This window comes from Pristiophorus japonicus, chromosome 12 (genome assembly GCF_044704955.1).
Source record: "Pristiophorus japonicus isolate sPriJap1 chromosome 12, sPriJap1.hap1, whole genome shotgun sequence".
NCBI classification, from domain to species: Eukaryota; Metazoa; Chordata; class Chondrichthyes; family Pristiophoridae; genus Pristiophorus; species Pristiophorus japonicus.
This window is the reverse complement of record NC_091988.1, coordinates 90,640,225-90,663,780: the sequence shown is the minus strand read 5'-3', so window position 1 is coordinate 90,663,780 and position 23,556 is coordinate 90,640,225. Positions and strand designations below refer to the sequence as shown.

Below are 23,556 nucleotides of genomic sequence, written 5' to 3'. Positions count from 1 at the left end.
AACCACTCTTGGCGATGGACATTGAAGTCCCCCACCCAGAGTATATCTGTGCCCTTGCTACCCTCAGTGTTCCACATGCGAGTACTGATTGATCAGCTGAGGGAGGGTGGTAATCAGCAGGAGGTTTCCTTGCTCATGCTTGACCTGAAGTCATGAGACTTTGTGGGGTCTGGAGTCAATATTGAGAACTTCCAGGGCCACTCCCATCTGTATACCACTGTGCTGCCTCCTCTGGTGGGCCTGTCCTGCCAGTGGGACAGGACATATCTTTCAGCCAATGTCCCAGACTCCTGGGTATGATTCTGTGAGTACAACACTTTAACTTCATGGTGAGCAAACCTACAGATCTTGGAGTACATAAGATAGGTGTAGTTTAGTTTTTATTTCACTGGGATACTGAAGTCTAAACTGTTCACCTAGTTGATCTGATTTGTGAGCCACTTCTTTCACCAGACTAACTTACTGTAAGGTATAGGTCAATCTTCTCTCCCTAGACTGAGTGGCAGGGCTCTATTTTTACCTGGGCCCATAGGGTAATAGTGGGCATGGTGGACTTGAAGGTCAGGTGGGCCTTGGACCTCAAACCACAATCAAGATTGTGAAAGTACTCCAACTGCTACAAATGGGATTAAGGTCCAGTAGTAACCTTGTATTCATTTCTCTGATCTCCCATGATCCAAACTGAATTTTACCCAAAGGCCATATTTTATATGCACACTAGCTGATCTCGTGTATTGGTTATTATGGCCCTGAATTCGCAGCCGTTGTAGGGGAGGACGAAAACCCCCTCATTTTACCCAGAAGGAAAAGGGCTGTGGGATCGGTCTGTGCTGTGAATTGAAACTGAGACGGTTTGACCTTGGCAGAGCAGTGATTGGCCCTCCGGTGTCCTCCCCCGTCCAATGGTGGGACAGAGTCAGCCCGAAGCATGGGGCTTTCAAGCCAATGGGAGAACACTTGTTCGAAAACTGTGGGACTCACTCATAGCCATTATCTTCCCCATGTTTACACCATGGAAGGAAAATATGCAGACCTTCAGAAAACGAGGGAACCCAAGGCCCTACACAATGGCTACAGGAGGCCAACGCAATCAACACCCACTCAAACCTTGAGTAGGTTATCAGTGGAAAAAACCCACAATAATCTAAAACTGCTGCATTTTTCAAAATCACAAAGCCCACCAATGGGAAGGATCGATTTCAGCAGAGGCGGACTGGATAATCTGGCTATAAAAAGGGGTTTCTGGCATAGTGTGTGTGGTTCCCTGCCCTCGTGATCCAACAACCAGCAAGCCTCTTGACACTGAAGGAAAACCAGTGTCCGAAGGCACCGAAGATAGAAGAAACAAACACCAGACTGCAGAAGGCACAGTAGTGAGTATAACCTCTGGTCCCCGGAACTCCCAACTCAGTTAGGCCAGGAAAGGTGGGAGGTTGGGCATTGTACTGCTAAACTTGTGTAAAGATTTTCGTTGTGTCCATTTAGTGGGATTTAGGGGGATTGTTTTGTTGGTGTATTGCTGTTTGTTGAGATACACATTATCAAATAAATTGGAAGCCTAAGTTCCTCTTGGAATCACTTTGTCTCAGTTCTATTGTATTACATCTCCTGATCGTGAGTCTTATGTCAGAACAATGTAAGGGAAGCTAGGAGCACCTTGAAAACGTTCAACTGTGTGTCACAGGCTAGGGAAGAAGGGGTTAGGAGTGTTTGACACTCACAGGTGCCTCACAGGCTAGGCATAAGCTGTGGGGATGCACGAGTCTCAAAACCCCCTTCATAAGCTGTGGACCCAGTCTCTCCAGGGGTGCTCTTGCAGCACTCCGGGTACTTCACAGGCCCAGCATAAGCTGTGAGGGCAGAAGCCCAGAGAGAGACACCCAAGGCAGAACAACACTCCCCGAGAACCCCTTACAGAACATGGTGACCGTGGCAGGACATAAGCAAACAGGAGATGTTAATATAACAGACGAGGTGATGAGAGAGGAAACTAAAATGGAGGAGAGAATTTCCTCATACATTTTTGGCAAGGTGAACCTCACCAAACTTTGGGTGCAAGCCCTCACTCGGGCAGAGCGCCCAGTGGATGCTGCTGCTCAGTGGACAGCAGGGAAGGACCACAACTGCAGGGTGGAAAAGGCCATCTGGCTTATCTGCTTCACCTGCCAAATCCGAAAGCAAGACCAGCACGTGAAGGACTTGGAACAGAGTCTTCAGAAATCAGAGGAGCTCTCTGCTATCCGGGCTGCGGTTGGGGACAACCTGCTGGCCGAATTAGCTGAGGAGCAGCAAGGGAAGGGGCAGTTGGAGGAGACCTTCCGAAATAGCCGGGACTATCTTCAGTGCCAGGTCACTGAGGCCAAGGGTAGTGAGGGGTCCCTCCAGGAACAGAACTCTCGGTACACCCAGAAAATTTGGGAACTAGATAATAAATTAAAAGACGTACAGGCAGCCTATAAAGTGGCCAGTAGCAGTGAGTTTGCAGATCACGGTCCCTGCCAGGAAAGGATTAAAACTCTCACCCACGATTTATCCCAGGCAAAGGGGATGGTCGCCCTGATAGGATATGGAGGGTCCACAGGGGACAAAGGAGAGTATTGGGGGGTAGAGGAGAATCCAAAGGCAAGAGACGCCCGACCACCTCCTGAGGCACCAGTGGTTTGTCCGGTGGGGTACCAGGAGGAGGGGGGCGCACAGGAAGTAACATACCCAGGGCTGGGGGCAGGACCAATGTGTCCCACTCGGCAGCAGGGATGTGAGGCTCCCGCCGAGGGTCAGTTAAGGGCTGGATTAGGCGACCAGGCACTGTCTGCTGCACCGGGTATGGTGAGACAGCTGGAGGTAGAAGGACCAGCGCAGAAAGATCCTGAACCAGGGCGGATGTGCCCGGTCAGGCAGCGCAAGTACGGTCCTCCACAGGGAGGTGGCCAAGGTCAGGGAGCGCTGGAGAGCGACTTTATTATTCCCCATGGAGTTCAATCACTCAGGGCCATGGTGGCCCATTTGGCCAAACTCACTCGCAGCGGGGACCCGTCTATCTACTTCATGGAGGTGATGCAGGCAGGGGAAGTTAATGGGTGTGACGAGGAAGAGACAGCCCTTCTCTCTGGACAGCAAATTGTACCAGGCCCTACCCGCAGAATGCCGGAGGGGGCAGCGTACATTTGCTGAGGTCCAGAGGGCCGTCCTTGAGGCTATGGGCTTCGATGACAGCAGTCCTTTCGAACAGGTCAAAAGGACAAGGCAGCTCGCAGGGGAAACCCCGCAGGTGTTTGCGGACAGGCTGTGGGTGGGTATACCACGCAGCCTGTGGGGAGCTCCTCGATCGGGCGAATCTTTCCGCGGTACAGACTGGCCGCTGGCTGAGGATGCTGGTGGCAAACTGCTTGCCCCAGCTCAAGGCCAGGGCAGAACTGTGGTTCGATTCCCGGGACCCCAAACTCACCGAGGAAGCAGTGGTCAGGCAACTGGCACTGGTCCAATTGCGGAGGGGAGGAGGAGAAACCCTTCAAAGGTCGGGTAAATGAAGTAAAACCCAACTCGATTCCCAAAAGGGAATGGCACCAGGAGGGTGGTTGCTCGTCTGATAAGGAGGGAGTGTGCTACGGGTGCAGGAAAGCTGAGCATTTTAAAAGGGATTGCAGGAGCCCAGTAAAGAGATATGGGGGGAGAAGTCCTTCAGGAGCAGCCCAGATTGGGGGAAGTGGAGCGAGCTCCTCACCATCCCTTGATGAGATAGTAGCTGCAGTGAGGACAGCGCTGGAGGGGACTGGGAAGATAGCCACGGCAACAGGCAGGGAAGCACCAGCAAAGTCCTGCCAGTACAGAGGCCGTGACTAGTCCAGACCCAGCCTGCATACCTGTGCCCACTAGAATACGACCCCTGGGGACGACCCTGGGTCAAGATGGAGGTTGAGGGTGTATTGGGAACTTACCTTTTGGACACTGGTGCTTCCAGCAAGATAGTCCATTTGGAGGACCCCACAACCTCACCTCTATCAAACGGGGTGCCGTATCAACTAGTTGGGTTCACAGGAAATGAGAAGGCTGGGTTTTTCTCAGTCCTGCTCGCAGTTCGTTTAGGAGCACTCCAAACACAATGGAAGTGTGTCCTGATGAACTGGGAGCAGGTGGGAAAAGGGATCTTGGGGGCTGATTTCATCATCGCTCGCCAGATCCTAGTAGACTTGAGGAATCACTGTCTATGGGGCACAGTGGGCACGGGAGCAGAGGGAGAAGTCATGGTTATTGATAAGAAACAGGGAAAAGGGACTCTGTGTGTAATGAAGCCAAAAGGGGGTTACGACCTGGAGGTTCTGTTCGGTAACACCCCGGCCGAGTACCGGGCCTATGTGCAAGCAAATCTTGTAGCATTTGCCACCCATAAACACGATTGTGGGAGAGTCACAGGAGTGGAGGTTAGAATAGATGGGGATCCCATGTCCTGCCCGCAAAAGCAGTATGGCTTTCCCCGAGAGGCAGAAGCAGATTTGGAGACAGCTTTAAGCTCGCTTGTCGAGCAGGGTGTTTTGAGACCCATAGCCACCCATGTCAACTCCCCGCTTTGGCCGGTTAGGAAATAGGACAATTCTTGGAGGGCTACGGTGGATTATAGGGTGCTCAATAAAAACATCCCAGCTTGTGCTCCCACAGTAGCGGCGGTTGCGGATCTGATAGGGGAAATCCCTGCATCCGCAACCACGTTCACAGTGTTGGACATATCCAACGGGTTCTGGTCTATCCCTGTGCGGAGGGAAGACCAGTACAAGTTTGCCTTCACCTTCCGGGAACAGCAGTATACATGGAGCTGCCTCCCACAGGGCTTTCATAATAGTCCCAGCATCTTTCACCAATGCATGGCGAACTGCTTAAAAGGCTTCAGCCAACCACACCAGCTGGTCCAGTATGTGGACGACCTGTTGTTGTTCACAGACAGCAGTGAGGAACACGGTCCACTGCTGGCCGAACTGCTGGCCTTACTGAAGGAAGGGGGTTTTAAAGTTAACCCCAAGAAAACCCAGATAGGCCTAGGAGAAGTAAAATTCCTGGGCCTGACGATAAGGGCAGGAGAAAAGCAGTGCAGGAACTCCCTGTCCTTAGGGATGTGTCGGGGGTAAGGTCTTTCCTGGGAATCACTGGCTACTGTAGGGACTTCATCGAGGACTATGCAGCCACTGCCGCCCCTCTGCTCAGAATCCTACATAAGGGGGTCGAGTGGGAATAGGACTAGGGCTGTGAGGCAGCATTTGTCCGTCTTAAGAGAGACCTGCAGGTAGCACCAGCCCTAGGGGCAATTGATGGGGGGGGGGGGGGGGGGGGGGAGGAATTCTTCCTGGAGATGGCAGCCAGTGGCTACAGCTTAAGTGCAGTGTTGCTCCAGGAGCGAAACGGTCAGCTGAGACCAGTGGTGTACTCCTCCAGGGTCCTCACAGAGGTAGAAAAGAGATACTCCAATTGTGAGAGGCACTTGCTTGCCACCCACTGGGCAGTAAAGAGAGCTCAGATCTTTACTGGAATATCCCCCATTACACTCCTCACCCATCATACCCCGACGCAGATGCTGTTGGATGGGAGGATTAAGGACGGGACAGTGAGCAGTGCTAGAATCACTCACTGGACCCTCCTCCTCTCCCAAATGACTTTAAAGGTCAAGGGCATCTGCGAGCCCAGGTTCGCAACAAATTTAATCTATCCAGGGCAGCCGCATAGATGCTCTGTGGAGAGGATATGGGGCATCAACTTTGGATTTCGGGCAGGGATACACCCCACAGGCCGCGAGATCTACGTTGATGGCTCCAGTTCAGTGTCCGCGGGTACAAGACTCATGGGCTGCCGAGTTTGGGATCCCAAGGCAGGGATTGCCTTGGCTCTTAAACTCCCATGCACCCTGAGCGCCCAGCAGGCGGAACTCTTGGCGGTGATGTATGTGGTCACATACCCCGAGGAATTCCCTACCCCATACACGATTTGGTCGGACAGCATGTTCACTTGCAATTCGTGTACAGAGTATCTGGTGATTTGGTCACGCCAGGGGTACACCTCTGCGGATGCGAAGCCCCTTGTGACCAAACCCCTGCTAGAAAAGATCGTGGCTGCAGTGGGAGAAACCGGGGATATATATATCCATAAAGTAAAGGCCCACTCCAAAACTGAGCCACGGGGGGGAAAGGTAACCAGCATGGGACCCATACGAGGCAGGCAGGATAGCAGCAGCAAGAAGCAAGCCAGGGACACAAAGGAGCATAGGGGCGGCTGCGGCCCTGGATCTTAAAGTAGTCCAGATGCAGGATCCGGTCCTGAAGGCTGCCTTGGTTGCTATCAAAAAGGGGGAAAAGGCGGAGGGCCCATACAGTGCTGCAGATATTGCTGTGCGGGAAGGCATGTTATTTAAAGGGGACAAATGGGTAGTGCCGCCACAACACCGGAGGGAATTCCTTCAGCTGGCCCATGAGGGTCCAGGTGCGGGACACCCTGAGCTGGAATCTACCTGGCCAGGCCTCCGGGAAGACGTCCGCAACTTCTGTGCGGGCTGTCTGGTTTGCGCTGCAAACAACCCAGACCCTCAGAAAAGGAAGGTGTCTATGGGACATGTCAGGCGGGTAGAGGGACCGTGGCAGTCGATTCAGATCGACTACATCGGACCCCTACCGGCCGTCCAGGGAGGTTATAAATACTGCCTCGTCCTGGTGGATGTGTTTTCCAAGTGGGTGGAAGCCTTCCCTTGCCGAACAGCTACCGCGTTGGGGAATGCAAAAATCCTGGTGAGGGAGGTGTTCTCTCGGTGGGGAATACCTCAAATCGTGGCGTCCGACCGGGGAAGCCACTTCACCGGCCAGGTGATGCAGGACACCCTAAAGGGGCTGGGGATAAGAGCCAAATGGCATGTCGCCTACAACCCTCAGTCCCCGTAGAACGCCTGAACCGGACCCTAAAGGAAAGGCTGCGCAAGGAGACGGGAGACTCACCGAACATGTGGGTGGAGGTCTTACCGTTGGTCCTCATGGGAATCCGGGCCAGTCAGTCAAAGAGCACAGGGTACTCACCCCATGAGCTGATGACTGGCCGGATCATGAGAAACCCAGTGCATGTGTTGGTGCCGGTTCTCACCGAAGGGCAGCTCCGAGAGGTGAACCGGGACCGCTTCGTCAGGAATCTGTTTGAACAGCTTCAACAGATTTACTGGCAGGCGGTCAACAACATGGGTAAACAGCACCGTGCCAATCGGCTGCTGCTGGAACCCCAGTCATCATGATTGGGAGGTGGGCGACCAGGTGATGGCGAGAAGCTTCGCCCGGGTCGGGGTATTTGGGACCATACAGCATCGTCGACAAGGCTAACCCTATGGGCTATGCGGTTCAATTGCCTCGTCAGGTGAAGTGGTATCACATTAATCAGTGTAAATCGTTTGACCCAAAAAGAGGTAAAAAAACAGAGGGGACGAGCAAGGGAAGGGTATCAGGCACTGGGGGAAGAACAGGCGCCGGTGGATTTGGAGGCTCCGGAGGAGGCAGCGTGCCCTGAAGCTCTACAGCCGGGGCTGGTTCACTGCTCCAGTAAGGCTATCCCACCACTGGGTAGAGGTTCCCAGCCCACTAACAGAAGTAGGGAGAAAGGCTCTACCATTAGCAAGGTCCAAGGGGAAGCTGAACCTCCCATGGTGGATCAGCTGGGGCTAGCCCGAGGTGGAGGAGATAGCATTGCAGCCCATAATGTGGAACTCTGCACTGACAGTAAAGAGGAGTGACAGAGTGCCACAGCCCAGGGCGCCATGGTCCCGTTTACTTAGCTCCCCGCCCCAGACTGAGAAGGCGAAAGACAACAGGGAGGGTGCTCTGTTGCGCTAGCAAGGGTCTCCCATCGATTATCCGGGGCTCAGGAGGGCCTTGGAGGGCAGCACAAGACTCATTAAGGGGGACTATACGAGCCCCTCAGCGGAGGGTATCCTGGTCCCCAGGGTACGGTCAGCCGAGTGGTTGACGACGCCTGTACAGTGACAGGATGTAGACTGACCACCCGGGGACGGGTGGCGGTGTATATATTTTCCCTTCCTGTTTTGTTACTTTGTGTTGTGTGCATATGTGTTTAGGTAAGGCAGTGACGGTTGGTTACAGCATTTTAAGACTGAAATGAGGCTCAATGTACAATTGCTGCTGTAACCTTAAGTACATATATGTATATTGATTGCTGTCGTATATTGTAACCTGTTGGATTCTGTGTTTTGTACTGCGTTAAAAGGAATTACGATATATATCGACGGGATCAGTTTAGAGTTAAACTGGGGAAAGTTGGGCAATTTGGGAGACCTAGGGTTTTCTCACCACCCTGAACTTTGACACACTTGAGTGGTGTCTGACTGTGTCAGATGGGGGATTATGTAGGGGAGGACGAAAACCCCCTCATTTTACCCAGAAGGAAAAGGGCTGTGGGATCGGTCTGTGCTGTGAATTGAAACCGAGACGGTTTGACCTTGGCAGAGCAGTGATTGGACGGGGGAGGATACCAGAGGGCCAATGGTGGGACAGAGTCAGCCCGAAGCATGGGGCTTTCAAGCTAATGGGAGAGCACTTGCTCGAAAACTGTGGGACTCATAGCCATTATCGGGCTATTGTCTTCCCCATGTTTACACTATGGAAGGAAATTATGCAGATCTTCAGAAAACTAGGGAACCCAAAACAAACCAAGGGCCTACACAATGGCTACAGGAGGCCAACCCAATCAAACCTTGAGTAGGTTATCAGTGGAAAAAACCCGCAATAATCTAAAACTGCTGCATTTTTCAAAATCACAAAGCCCACCAATGGGAAGGATCGATTTCAGCAGGAGAGGCGGACTGGCTATAAAAAGGGGTTTCTGACATAGTGTGTGTGGTTCCCTGCTCTCGTGATCCAACAACCAGCAAGCCTCTTGACACTGAAGGAAAACCAGTGTCCGAAGGCACCGAAGATAGAAGAAACAAACATCAGACTGCAGAAGGCACAGTAGTGAGTATAACCTCTGGTCCCGGAACTCCCAACTCAGTTAGGCCAGGAAAGGTGGGAGGTTGGGCATTGTACTGCTAAACTTGTGTAAAGATTTTCGTTATGTCCGTTTAGTGGGATTTAGGGGGATTGTTTTGTTGGTGTATTGCTGTTTGTTGAGATACACCTTGTCAAATAAATTGGAAGCCTAAGTTCCTCTTGGAATCACCTTGTCTCAGTTCTATTGTATTACATCTCCTGATCGTGAGTCTTATGTCAGAACAGTGTAAGGGAAGCTAGGAGCGCCTCGAAAATGCTCAACTGTGTGTCACAGGCTAGGGAAGAAGGGGTTAGGAGTGTTTGACACTCACAGGTGCCTCACAGGCTAGGCATAAGCTGTGGGGACGCACGAGTCTCAAAACCCCCTTCATAAGCTGTGGACACAGGGGTGCTCTTGCAGCACTCAGGGTACCTCACAGGCCAGGCATAAGCTGTGAGGGCAGAAGCCCAGAGAGAGACACCAAAGGCACAACACTCCCTGAGAACCCCTTAAAAGGTTTAGGCATGTGAAGCACATGCGCCTAAACCTGGAATTGCAATCTGTCAAGAATCCTCTTGCTCTTGACATGCATCCGAAGGAAAGGGTCTCCGTGGGCGGAGAGTTGGGCTCTTTGCCCAACTTTTGCCCAGTGAATGCCCTTGAAATCCTTACAACTGATAAAAGCAGGCCTGTTTCTATCAGTGTAAGACTTTTAAAGAACAGAGACAATTTTTTCAATCATTAAAACATTTAAAATCCTATTAAATAAGGGAAGTTTATTTTTAGTCCCTTTAAAATATGTACATTTATTTTCCAATAAATTAAATGTTTATTTTAAGTAATTAAATTCCATTTTAAATATGTGATGTTTTAAAAATGTATTTTAAGTGCTTGTGTGCTTTTGGGGTATTCCCATTCATACTGGAACTCACCATAAGTATGAATGGGGATCCCCCTACTTTGTTTGGTTGGGCCGGCCCACGTGATCCCAGGGATGCGTACGAAGCGCCTAAGTTCCTGGGATATGTGGGCCTTCGCATAGAGGCCCAGGACCGCAAGTCTCCGTCTCTCCAGGACCACCAGTTAAATTCGTAGACATTTTTCAGGCCGAAGGCCTCCGCCGCGGGAAGCCTCCGACCGCAAGTTCTGGGCCATTGTTTAGCTGCTTACCAGTCTATTCCATTAAGGCTACCACTTCCTAACTAGATCCTGATGTCAACTGATTTTAATGAGGGAAAATTACACATTGCCCAAACCGTGTAATACCAGGCTTCAAGTGAATCTGTAAATTTCCACCATCAATGGAAATTAACCTGCAACTGGTGTCAGCACAAAATCACTTGTTTTCAGAACACTTTGAAATGTGACATTTGAAGTGTCATGGGCAACATCAAAAGGCTTTTATCAATAGATAAACAGATTTTTCTTGTCTCCTGGTATCAAGATGACAAACCAGTGAACAAGTAGTAGGAGTCATTATTATTTATTCTATTTCCAATACAATCTGCACAATTTTGTTTGAAGTTACACCGCAGACAACAACAGAGCAGAGATTTAATGGCCACTGTTGGTAATGCCACCTACAGGTAACCACATTCAAAAGATGAGATGTTTCCTCTCAAACATGTGAACTTGCACCAACTGCAGCATTCTGCAATGGTTAGATACCCTTCCATTGCAGAGTCAAAACTTGAATAAACTAAATTCAAGAAATATTCCAGTATCACAGGTTACTCCACTAAAAAAGCAATCCTGATATCTGGAACTTCGATATGTATGCATTAGCCTCCATTTAAAAAAGTATTCAGTTTCTGGTGACAAGAAACAATGGTCCAGGTTTTTGTACTTAGCGCCTGGGCACGAGAGCTTTGCCCATCATCAGTGACAACTGAAATGTGAGGAAAAGTGTGGGCAGCCTGAGCCTGAATCTTCAATAGGAGCTCTCAAAGGGTAGAGCGCTTATAACAAAGCTCTTACTTCTGTATGTTGAAGACAAAAATCATCTGCGCTGCCTCTCACAAGTATGTTTCTCCTTCAGTTTTTGTAGCAGGACTAAAGGCAAAGATGCTCGGGCAGCTCAGTAAGGCATCCAATTGTCAGTTAAAAATCGTGCTGTCTGTGTATTGCAGCTTTGCTGCTCAAGGCCTTTTAAACAAAACTTGCAGTGGGAGCTGGTAGCAGAGAATATCTCCTGCATGCCTCCGTGTTTTTCATTCTGGCTCAGCGGCAGCCTAACAGCCACCGGTACAAAGCCCATTTTCAAAAGAGAAGCTGTGGGCATCACATGCAGTCTTTCAATTTCTACTGTCCCTTGAAATGGTACCAGTTGGAAGGAGCTGAATAGAGCAGACCTTCGTCCCAAGTGTATTTCAGCATGAATGTGCTGAGTTCCGCTTTCCTGACCCCACAGTATAACCATGGATTCCCTTACCCCCCCTTGCCATGGGGCATTATAAAAACAGCAGTAGAAGCAGTTCACCAGATGCATATGTAGTATCACAAAATAACCACAAAAATCGGTTTCTTAAAAACAAAAAGGAATACTTTCCCCGAGAACAACTTTTTAGTTGTTGGAATAAACTTACTTTCAACAGCAATAAAGTCAATGTATGCATTGAGGCCACTCTCCCAGGCCCACACTGACAAACAGCTTTTAAGGCACTACAAAAAGAGACTGGAGAGCGATTCTACAGCTCAGTGCTGTTGGCCTGTTTCACAAATTGTTTTAAAAAAAAACAAATCACTACCAGCTAAACTTTACTATTCCCAATGGGGAGTCCTCAATATACATCTGTGTAACTGCGCCATGACCGGGATTACATGGTTCTGCTTAGTCCTCAGTTCGCAGAGTTGCAGCCAGGCGCTCACTGGCTTCATTTCTACTGACTGAATTCGAATTCCTCATTCACGTTTGTTGCAGCAGCAGCCATCAGCTCACAGGCTTTCTTGTGTTTCGACCAGTGCTTCACTTGACAATCCCTAAAAAAAAAAATTCATTAAATATAAGAAATTAAATGGTGACCACATAAATTAGTGTGATGATCAACTGATTTGGGGATTGGTTAGCTTAGATTTAGAATTCGATCTAACATCTTAGGTTCTGGACTTGAAGCCAACATAGAAAGAGATCACGGGCTCAGAATTTGTGATCAGGATGACAGCGAACTGGCACTTTGAAACTGGCGCATGCACAGGCAGAAATCCCAAAATTGCAGTCTGTCATTGACAGCTCTGAAACAGGCTGCGCTGTGCCTGCATTCCCGCCCCCTCCCCACAGAGCCAGCAATCTGTGTGAACAGCCGAATCATTGAAACTGACGAAAACCTCGGCTCTTCCCCACTAAAAGTTAGACCCAAAGGGATATGGTGTAACTGGGGTTTTGACAGCGTTATTACAGCTAAACAACTGCCTGGAAAACTAATTTTAATTCTGCACAGTATGAAATTGGCCCATTTTAATAAAAATTAAAATTAAGAAACTTTTCAAATTTGTCCCTCTTTATTTCAGGAATCCATTTCCCTATGCAAGAGCCCCAATCTTTCTTTTGCTCGCTCTGCCTATTTTAAAATGTAGAATTTTAAGAGTTTATTCACTTCCTTGTTTGCTGACTGAGAGAATTCTGTGTTTTGATTGGCTGCCAAGACAGTCTGTTGATGTCACAAGGTGATCCCCACTACAGTTTGTTGATTGAATTGAAGATCGGAAAACCTAAATTTCTCGACACAGGAATTGTGTGATCCTTCGGGGCCAGCAGCGAACACGTTCGCTTCACTGTTGACCGCAAATTCCGGGCCATAATCTCAGCATTCAGAGAGGTTATCACTTCCCACTGATCTCCCAAACATCCACCCCTCCACCTCATACTGCCCTCCCAAACTAATGTCCTTCAGGGAAGGAATTCTGCTGCCCTTACCCGGTCTGGTCCAGACCCACAGCAATGTCGTTGACTCTTAACTAGCCTCTGAAATGGTCTAGCAAGCCACTCAGTTGTACACAACTGCTATGAAAAACAATAATAAGAATAAAACCGGACAGACCACCCGGTATAGATCTCGGCACCAGCTATGGACACAACAACGGCACAACCAGTCCAGCCGACCCTGCAAAGTCCTCCTCACTACCATCTGGGGACTTGTGCCAAAATTGGGAGAGCTGTACCACAGACTAATCAAGCAACAGTCTGACATAGTGATACTTACAGAATCATACCTTTCAGCCAGTGTCCCAGACTCCTCCATCACTATCCCTGGGTATGTCCTGTCCCACCGGCAGGAGTGACCCACCAGAGGTGGTGGCACAGCGGTATACAGTCAGGTGTGAATGGCCTTGGGAGTACTCAACATTGACTCCAGACCCCATGAAGTCTCATGGCTTCAGGTCAAGCATGGGCAAGGAAACCTCCTGCTGATTACCACCTACCGCCCTCCCTCAGGTGATGAATCAGTACTCCTCCATGTTGAACACCACTTGGAAGAAGCACTGAAGGTAGCAAGGGCATAGAATGTACTGGGTGGGGGACTTCAATGTCCATCACCAAGAGTGGCTTGGTAGCACCACTATTGACCGAGCTGGCCGAGTCCTGAAGGACATAGCTGCCAGACTGGACCTATAGCAGGTAGTGAAAGAACCAACAGGAGGGAAAAACCTACTTGACCTCGTCCTCACCAATCTACCTGTCACAGATGCATGTGTCCATGACAACATTGGTAGCAGCGACGACCGCACTGTCAGTGGAGATGAAGTTCCGTCTTCACATGGAGGACATCTAAATGGGATAGATTCAGAACATATCTAGCAGCTCAAAACTGGGCATCCATGAGGCACTATGGTCCATCAGCAGCAGCAGAATTGTATTCCACCACAATCTGTAACCCCATAGCCCGGCATAAGCCTCATTCTACCATTACCATCAAGCCAGGGGACCAACCCTGGTTCAATGAAAAGTGTGGAAGAGCATGCCAGAGCAGCACCAGGCATACCTGAAACTGAGGTGCCAACCTGGGGAAGCTGCAACACAGGACTACATGCATGCTAAAAAGCGGAAGCAGCATGCTATAAACAAGGCTAAGCGAAACCACAACCAACAGATCATATTAAAGCTCTGTAGTCCTGCCACATCCAGTCATGAATGGTGGTGGACCATTAAACAACTAACAGGAGGAGGAGGTTCCATGAATATCTCCATCCTCAATGATAGCGGAGCCCAGCACGTGAGTGCCAAAGAAAAGGTTAAAGTGTTTACAACCGTCTTCAGCCAGAAGTGCCAAGCGGATGATCCATATCGGCCTCCTCCTGAAGACCCCACTATCACAGAAGCCAGACTTCAGCCAATTCAATTCACTGCACGTGACATCAAGAAAAGGCTGAACACACTGGATACAGCAAAGGCTATGTGCCCCGACAACATTCCGGCTGTTGTGCTAAAGAGCTGTGTTCCAGAACAAGGCGCATCTCCAGCCAAGCTGTTCCAGTACAACTACAACACTGGCTTCTATCTGACAATGTGGAAAACTGCTCAGGTATGTCCTGTCCACAAAAAGCAGGACAAATCCAATCCGGCCAATTACCGCCCCATCGGTCTATTCTCAGTGATGGAAGGTGTCATCAACAGTGCTATCAAGCGGCACATACTCACCAATAACCTGCTCACCGATGCCCAGTTTGGGTTCCGCCAGGACCACTCGGCTCCAGACCTCATTACAGCCTTGGTCCAAACAGGAACAAGAGAGCTGAATTCCACAGGTGAAGTGAGAATGACTGCCCTTGACATCAAGGCAGCATTTGACCGAGTGTGGCATCAAGGAGCCCTAGTCAATGGGAATCAGGGAGAAAACTCTCCACTGGCTGGAGTCATACCTAGCACAAAGGAAGATAGTTGTGGTGGTTGGAGGTCAATCAGCCCCAGGACATCACTGCAGGAGTTCCTCAGGGCAGTGTCGTAGGCCCAACCATCTTCAGCTGCTTCATCAGTGATCTTCCCTCCATCATAAGGTCAGAAGTGGGGATATTCACTGATGACTGCAGTGTTCCGTTCCATTCGTAACTCCTCAGATAATGGAGCAGTCCATGCCCATAGACAGCAAGACCTGGACAACAGTCAGGCTTGGGCTGATCAGTGGCAAGTAACATTCGCACCACACAAGTGCCAGGCAATGACTATCTCCAATAAGCGAGAGTCTAACCATCACCCCTTAACATTCAATGGCGTTACCATCGCCAAATCTCCCACTATCAACATCCTCGGGGTCACCACTGGCCAGGAACTTAACTGGACCAACAACATAAATACTGTGGCAACAAGAGGTCAGAGGCTGGGTATTCTGCAGTGAGTGTCTCACCTCCTGACTCCACCATCTACAAGGCACGAGTCAGGAGTGTGATGGAATACTCTCCACTTGCCTGGATGAGTGCAGCTCCAACACTCAAGAAGCTCGACAACATCCAGGACAAAACAGCCCGCTTGATTGGCATCCCATCCACTACATTAAACAGCCACTCCCTCCACCACCGGCGCACCGTGGCTGCAGTGTGCACCATCTACAAGATGCACTGCAGCAACTCGCCAAGGCTTCTTCGGCAGCACCCCCCCAAACCCACGACCTCTACCACCTAGAAGGAGAAGGGCAGCAGGCACATGGGAACACCATCAGTTCCAAGTTCCCCTCCAAATCACATACCATTCTGATTTGGAAGCATTCATTCATCATCGTTGGGTCAAAATCCTGGAACTCCCTCCCCAACAGCACTGTGGGAGTACCATCACCACACGGACTGCAGCGATTTCAAGAAGGTGGCTCATCACCATCTTCTCAAAGGACAATTAAGGATGGGCAATAAATGCTGACCTTGGCAGCGACGCCCACATCCAGTGAACGAATAAAAATAAAAACCCGTCCCTCCACCTCACACTGCCCTCCCAAATACACACCCCTCCACCTCACACTACTCTCCAAAACACACATCCCTCCACCTCACAATGTCCTCCCAAACACACACTTCTCCACCTCACACTGCCTTCCCAAACACAGTTCCCAGATCTCTTACACAGAGTAATTTTCAACTTTGTCACTTGGTCATAACCTGTTGGAGCAGATCGCCCTCCCTTTATAGAACCCGCCCCATGGATGGGGGTGAGGTTTTACAAAGGGAAGGCAATCCACACCACCACATTACTGCCAACGTAGTGAAGTTGAAAATTATCCCCACGGTCTTATGAGCTGGGAGTGAAGCCAAGAGACTTCTGACTCCCTTCAGAATGACATTGCAATTGCATTCTACACTAAATGTCTCAGAGTAGGAATTTTCATGTACAAACAAAGAGATATGGGAGAACTCAAATGTAAAATGATTATCCTTTACAACACATAGAATTGTGGGGCAAATTCAGGAGCTTCTGACTAGTGTTGAGAGAGTCTCTGCCCGAAACATTAACACCGTCTTGGTCTGTAATTCCATCATTTTCAGTTTTCAATTCTGATCTCCACGCTGGATTAATCCCTTAGAACTACGGTATCCTTCTGGAATAAATTTTTAATATTAACATCTTTCTTATTTTTATCAACGGATCCATCACAGACCCCATCCACGTCTGAACCTGGGTCAAGCAGGGCTGCGTCATCGCCCCAACTCTTATCAATCTTCCTCGCTGCCATACTCCACCTCGCAGTCGACAAGCTGGAGTGGAACTAAACTACAGAACCAGTGAGAACCTGTTCAACCTTTGCCATCTACAGGCCAGATCCAAGACCACCCCAACCTCTGTTGTCGAGCTCCAGTACACGGATAATGCCTGCGTCTGCACACACACAGAGGCTGAACTCCAGGACATAGTCAACGTATTTACTTAGGCGTACAAAAGCATGGGCCTTACGCTAAACATCAGTAAGACAGAGGTCCTCCACCAGCCTGTCCTCACCGCACAGCTCAGCAACCCCCCCCCCCCCGCAGTCATCAAGATCCACGGCGCGGCCCTAGACAACATGGACCACTTCCTTTATCTCGGGAGCCTCCTATCAACAAGAGCAGGCATTGATGACGAGATCCAACACCGCCTCCAGTGCACCAGTGCAGCCTTCGGCCGCCTGAGGAAGAGAGTGTTTGAAGACCAGGCCCTCAAAACTATCACCGAGCTCATGGTCTACAGGGCTGTAGTAATACCAGCCCTCCTGAATGGCTCAGAAACATGGACCACGTAAAGCAGACACCTCAAGTCGCTGGAGAAATATCACCAACGATGTCTCCGCAAGATCCTACAAATCCCCTGGAAGGACAGACGCACCAACATTGGCGTTCTCGTCCAGGCCAACATCCCCAACAGTGAAGCACTGACCACACTTGATCAGCTCCGCTGGGCAGGCCACATCGCTCGCATGCCAAATGCGAGTCTCCCAAAGCAAGCGCTCTACTCGAAGCTCCTTCATGGCAAACGAGCCAAAGGTGGGCAGCAGAAACATTAAAAGGACACCTTCAAAGCCTCCCTGATAAAGTGCGACATCCCCACTGACACCTGGGAATTCCTGGCCAAAGACCGTACTAAGTGGAGGAAGTGCATCCGGGAGGGCGCTGAGCACCTCGAGTCTCGTTGCTGAGAGCATGCAGAAATCAAGCGCAGGCAGCAGAAAGAGCGTGCGGCAAACCAGTCCCACCCACCCCTTCCCTCAACGACTATCTGTCCCACCTGTGACATAGACTGTGGTTCTCATATTGGACTGTACAGCCACCTAAGTTCTCATGTTAAGAGTGGAAGCAAGTCTTCCTCGATTCAGAGGGATTGTCTATGATGATGATTGTTTAAGATTGCTGTGAAAATTAAAAACACATTCTAGATGACCAAACCTTTTTAATTCTACTTTTGTATGGTATTAATATATGAGGAAGGACAGTTTTACAGAGTCAGGTTCACAGCTCAAAAGCTACAAATGGCATTTAGCTTTCAGTAGGAAGGGACTTCTAGTTTCAATTTTAGTTGTTGATTTTCTTATTGGGATAGCCTACGCAAGGATAAGAATATCATTCTTGTCGAGCCCATTCAGGGTTGACCCTCTTACCTCCCACAGTACCACTCGACCCGGCACCGGGAGCACCTCTTTACTGCCTCTCCTCCGCAAAATCCACATTTTGGGCGCTCTGGAATCAGATTCTCCATCACGTCCAAATTGTAAGTTTCTGCCAATCTGTGCGAGGGAATGCTCAGTCAGAAGAGAGAATGCTGCTGGCATGCACTGTGTCTCGATGTGTATTCCGAGACATACGTTAACAATTCTCAGTCCCTCATTTAAACAGAGTCGGAATTGCCACACACCTCAATGTTGCAATCTGCTTTGCAGTTATATTCCCTTAGTCCTCTCTGGCCCCTATGCATTATGATTTAATACTGATCAGTGAGTACAATTTTGTGTCAGGACATTGTGAACAGGATGTGCCATTTATTTCGTTGGCCAGCTATGAACAGCATTGCCCATTCACAATGTCACTTCAGGGTAGAATTTCAACCTCCACACAAGCCTCCGAGCTGGCACTGATCAGTGGCTGCAAAGCATAAAAGTCAGGGGAACACAGAGTTATCACGTTTTAATTTCACTTCAGCGACCGATGTGTGAATCCAGCCTAAACTAATGGGATGAAAATGTGCTCGGTCTGGTGGTTGTTAGGATCTTGTGTTAAACGAGCGTGGTGGATTCAGTTTAGCTTCTAGTGGGCACGAATCCAAGCTCAGTACTTAATGTGGTACTGAAAGGCAATCTCTCTCACAGGTGACACAGGAATGGCTAGTGTGGAGGTAGAAATGCCCTACTGTTGCAGTAGGGAGTGTTCTTGAGACTGCATCAAACACGCATGGTAGAGGAAGCTTTACTCTGCACCTAACCGATACTGCACCTGAATTGGGGATGCTTGTTGCCTACATTACAACAGTGACTACATTTCAAAAGTACTTCATTGGCTGTAAAGCGCTTTGAGACATCTGATTGTCATGAAAGGCGCTATAAGTGTCTGTCTTTCTTACAATGGGAGAATATTACATTATCTAATACTAACATCTTCACTTCAGTATGCACAAATGGACTTGAATGGAAAAAGGAAGTTTGCAGCTTACATTTAGGGTTAAAATATCCCCTTGTGTGTTGCCTTGTCAACTAGAGGATAGATGAAAGCAAAAGATTGAGACTACCAGCCTTCCCAGGACTTTTCATTTATGATTTGGTACAAACACTTCCAAAACACCTCTTTATTACCACTTTATGATCTAAAAATATTTGTCTCTACCTGTATTTAATTTGTTTTCATGATAAATATACATTATAATTTGTTTTTGGTTCTTCTCAATATATTCCCCAGTATAACTATACCATCAGGTCAGCCCATTCAATAAGTGTGTGTAACCAGTTCTTTACTTCGAGTCCAGGAGTGAGAAAACAAGCAACCACTCATACCTACGGGCCTGTTCACGTAGGTCCTGCTCAGAAGGGTTAAACACAGTTTTCACTTGGTGTTTGGCAATGGCTTTCCACTTGTTAGAGTTTTCGCGAATGATCCTATCCCAGATATCAGGGACCTAGCAGCAGAAAGGAGGAAGAGACACAAATAAAACTTAGAGGACAGATCTATTTAACAGCAGAAAGATTTTATCCGCACATCCTTTGGCACCTATTCACAATTAACAGTATATTCCACTCAGCTTCCCTTTTATTAAATCAGCACCCAAAATTCAACCAATCAAATGTTGCACAGTACATATGGATGCATCACAGAAACAGGCCCTCCCAGAGCTCTGAACAGCACAACTCCGAGAGTTGGGAAGAAGGCCTCTATCTTTCCATGCTATTTCTTCATTGGAGACATTTTCTTATTAATAAAAATCCATGTTTTGATCCAAAATAGTATTAGTCTTTAATTTAATTTGAGTGAAAGGCTGACCAAAAGGATCAAAACAAAAGTTATTTTCTGTAAACTCTACAGTTCTTGGATCATGTGGCTTACTATTTTTTTTTAACTTTTTTTTATTTTGTTAACAGACTCTCGGGGAATGGAGGAGGGGGAGGGAAGATATGCTTTGAATAGAATAAAAGTGTATGCAGATTCAGCAACTTTTAATCTTTTTCTGTCAATTTCCCTTACTCTCCTAAAGCTAATGACTCCTCCCTGGGTATGGTTCCCCTCTGATACCTCTTCCATGTGCCATTGATCAGTGACAGCTGTTCAACTATAGAGACCATCTCAGTTAAGCCTGATCTTGTCCTCACCCAATATTCACACGTGTGCATGTCCACTGGGGGCTACGATCAGGAGGAGGCACGAGCCTTGCCTAGTATTCCCATTTCTTGGCTGATTGTAGTAGCCATACCGCTACCCCAGCCATGATCAGCTAACTTAGTACAGACCAGGCACTGAATCTGGGACTTCCCTAATGTGCAGAATGCAGCTACTCGTTGGGTAAGTCACCTGAATTGTTCCATTCTGTGCAAGATCACAATGATCATCACTTAAGAATGGCAGGATGGATGCAAACAATTCAACCCAGAGACACATATCCCACAAGCCTGAATTCCTGAAGCTTGAAACTCTCAAGATGGTTTCCGATGTTCTTTAGTCAATAATAATGATCATTAAAAGTCAGTTCCTATTGCCGGTTTAAGAACTGAGGTTTTAGTTGGGTTTCAGGTTCTATTTTTGTCAAAAACAAAAAGATAATCAGGATGATAGAATTGGGCCCCAAACAATCAACGCAAACGGACAAACTCAGTAAAAAATAATTTTCATTTGCAACATTGCTGAAACTCAAATCAGACAAGAGCATAGTTCAGCTAAATGACAACCAATTGTATGTCTGTAATAGGAATTATGACTTGATATGATCCTGATCCAACATTTTTCGTGAAAAGGATTTCTAATATTAGGCTGTGCATTGTTGAAAGATAGCCGTAGGGTTTTATAATTCTGTTTGTACAGGAAAAGCTCCCAAATATTTGGCAAGAAATGAATGGCAAATGTCTGTAAATAAAGTTATACTTAGAAAACATCCGCTGTACACATTTTCCCAGCAGAATAATCAGAAGCCTTTTCCTCCAGGAGTACACCGTTACAACTGGATGCCCATTGCTGTCAACACCATTGGTCATATAGACAGCATTCTGCTAACCTTAGAAAGTCAATTTTGATGTCTAATTTGAACCCCAACTACATTACTATGCAGAATATGTTCAACACGTAAAACTGCAGCTTTGTTTGGTGATCTTGAATGTAGGAATTGAAACTGTCAATATTTGAATTTTCCTCCTGTCTTAATGTTAGATGTTTTGTTTCTTTGTCAGCTATTTCTTTTCCTCAAGAAAATATGGGGTAGAGATGTGTATTGTATGTGTGACATCAACACGGCGTGGACAGACTACAGTGTGTGCGTTAAATGTTATAGATGCGGCACAAGCTTATCTCTTGACTATATTCCTGGCAAAAAAGCAAGGGAAAAGTTTGGGATATTTTTCCAAAATTCAAGAGAAAATCAGTTTTAATCGATCCATCATGTGAAAATAATTCATGAACTGGTGATGCGAAAGAGGATTAGACTGATCCTTAGACCTTATTGATTGCACTTTTATACAAATAATGCTCTAGACTTGAAGCGGCCTTTGAAAGATTGCTTGTCTGCAAAGACTGTCGCAGGTCAATGCTTTATGATGGTGGTGGTTCAGGGTTTATCTGTAATTGCAGTGTTTGCCTCTAACCTGTTCCAAGATGAGATTCTTCTTTGGTGGAGGAGGGTCAGTCATGGCAAGATGGCCCAGAAAACGCTGTAATTCCACTAAGTTGGGCAGTTGGTCAACGAGAACATCAGTCAGGAAGCCTTGCAGCTGGTGAACAGAAAGCATTGCCGCTGGGTTACTGAATACACAAGTGCTAGAATATGAAATCAGAGCACCAAAATCTATTGAAATTGGACTCTTTACATTATCCATAACTCTGCTGTCAGTAGGCCTATATAATATTGATACCAGTCCTCTGCGAGTATCCTGGACTACATGGAACCTACGCACACACGCAATTTCTTTGGAGCCCAGACAACAAATTGCCATTTGTTGCTTTGTCCCATCTGAAGTTCATGAGTTTGGACAGGGCAGTTCTTAGCACCACCACCTTATCTAAATCAAAACACCAAGAAAAGTTCAGATAGGCAATTCCCGATATATGCAAGTTAATGGGCTCCGAGGATCCACGATATGTACTTTTGTAGCTGAATGCAATAACTTTGGATGCTTCTGCAGTAGGAAGAGGAGGGAGGGGAGAGGGAAACTGTGCATTTGTAAAGTGCCTTTCACATCCTTAGGATGTCCAAAGTGCTTTCCAGCCAATGCAAAGCCTCCATAAAGTGCAACATCCACACCGGCACCTGGGAATCCCTGGCCCAAGACTGCCCAAAATGGAGGAAGAGCATCCGGGAGGGCGTTGAGTACCTCGAGTCTCGTCGTCGCGAACATGTAGAAATCAAGCGCAGACCGCGGAAGGAGCATGCGGCAAAGCAGTCCCACCCACCTTTTCCTTCAACCACTGTCTGTCCCACCTGTGACAGAAACTGTGATTCCCATATTGGACTGTACAGCCGCCTGAGAACTCACTTTTGGAATGGAAGCAAGTCTTCCTCGATTTCGAGGGACTGCCTATGATGATGATGATGATGACGACAGCCAATGGAACACTGTTGTTATGCAGACATACGTGGCAGACAATTTTGCACACAAAGGTCCCATGAACAGTAATGAGATAAATGAATCTGATTTTGGTGGCGTTGGTTGAGAAATTCCCCTGCTCTTCATGTAATCCCATAGGGTGAGACAGGGCCTTGGTTTAACGCCTCGGCCACGATTATGTGCTCAGGACCTGGAGTGCAACTTGAACCCACGACCTTTTGACTCAGAGGTGAGCTTGCTACCACTGTGTTAAGTTGACATTGCATAGAGAAAGAGAAACCACACACATGCCAATAAACAGTAACATTGTGCAAGACATCTTATTTCATTACTGTATATTGCTCCATTGCCATCAGTGACAGACCTGTTACACATCTCAATAATCTCCAAGTACCCATCCCCAGCTTACAAGGATGAAGTCTATGTTGTAGTGTTGAATGTTTATCAATCTACCATTATGCTTTGCAGAAATCATGGTGACAACACTAAGGAAACAATACACTACAGTGGAATAGACACAGCTTCTTTCACAACAAACTCGAGAGCACTTGTATCCACAGGTTCCTATTGTTCACAGGTCAATACTGAGGCACATGCAGTTTCAAGTATCTGAAGATTGTGAGATTATTATTTGCACCTCTGTGAAGTGCCTTTGGATGTTTTTCTACGTTAAAGGCGCTATATAAATACAAATCGCTCTTGTTAAACAAAAAGGTAGTTCAGCTGTTGTACCAATAACTATAACTTGAAGGGATTGTCATCACTTTTTACCGTGTTGTAACACTGGCAATCTGCTCATAATACCAGCATTTCTAAACTCATGAGGAAAAATTAAGATTCTTGCAGTACCTTGTGCTGTTTGGTACAGAAATTTTAAAAA

The 23,556-nt window shown here is 47.8% G+C and overlaps 1 protein-coding gene and 1 long non-coding RNA gene across 6 annotated transcripts in view; one reads left to right on the top strand and one right to left on the bottom strand.

Moving 5' to 3' along the window:
* The window catches only part of LOC139277370 (uncharacterized), a 130,647-nt gene that overhangs the window by 95,445 nt on the left and 11,646 nt on the right, over positions 1-23,556 (top strand). The window lies entirely within an intron of this gene.
* The window catches only part of zmynd10 (zinc finger, MYND-type containing 10), a 296,351-nt gene continuing 283,259 nt past the window's right edge, over positions 10,465-23,556 (bottom strand). For 4 of the 5 annotated variants that reach the window (XM_070895743.1, XM_070895741.1, XM_070895742.1 and 1 more), the window contains exons 9-12: positions 21,717-21,842; positions 19,428-19,549; positions 18,045-18,170; positions 10,465-11,976 (exon numbers count right to left, since the gene is read on the bottom strand). In XM_070895743.1, coding sequence (XP_070751844.1) covers positions 11,877-11,976; positions 18,045-18,170; positions 19,428-19,549; positions 21,717-21,842 — 474 coding nt within the window. In that variant the 3' untranslated portion in view covers positions 10,465-11,876. The remainder of the gene's footprint in view (positions 11,977-18,044; positions 18,171-19,427; positions 19,550-21,716; positions 21,843-23,556) is intronic. The other variant, XM_070895744.1, reaches the window with a different exon arrangement.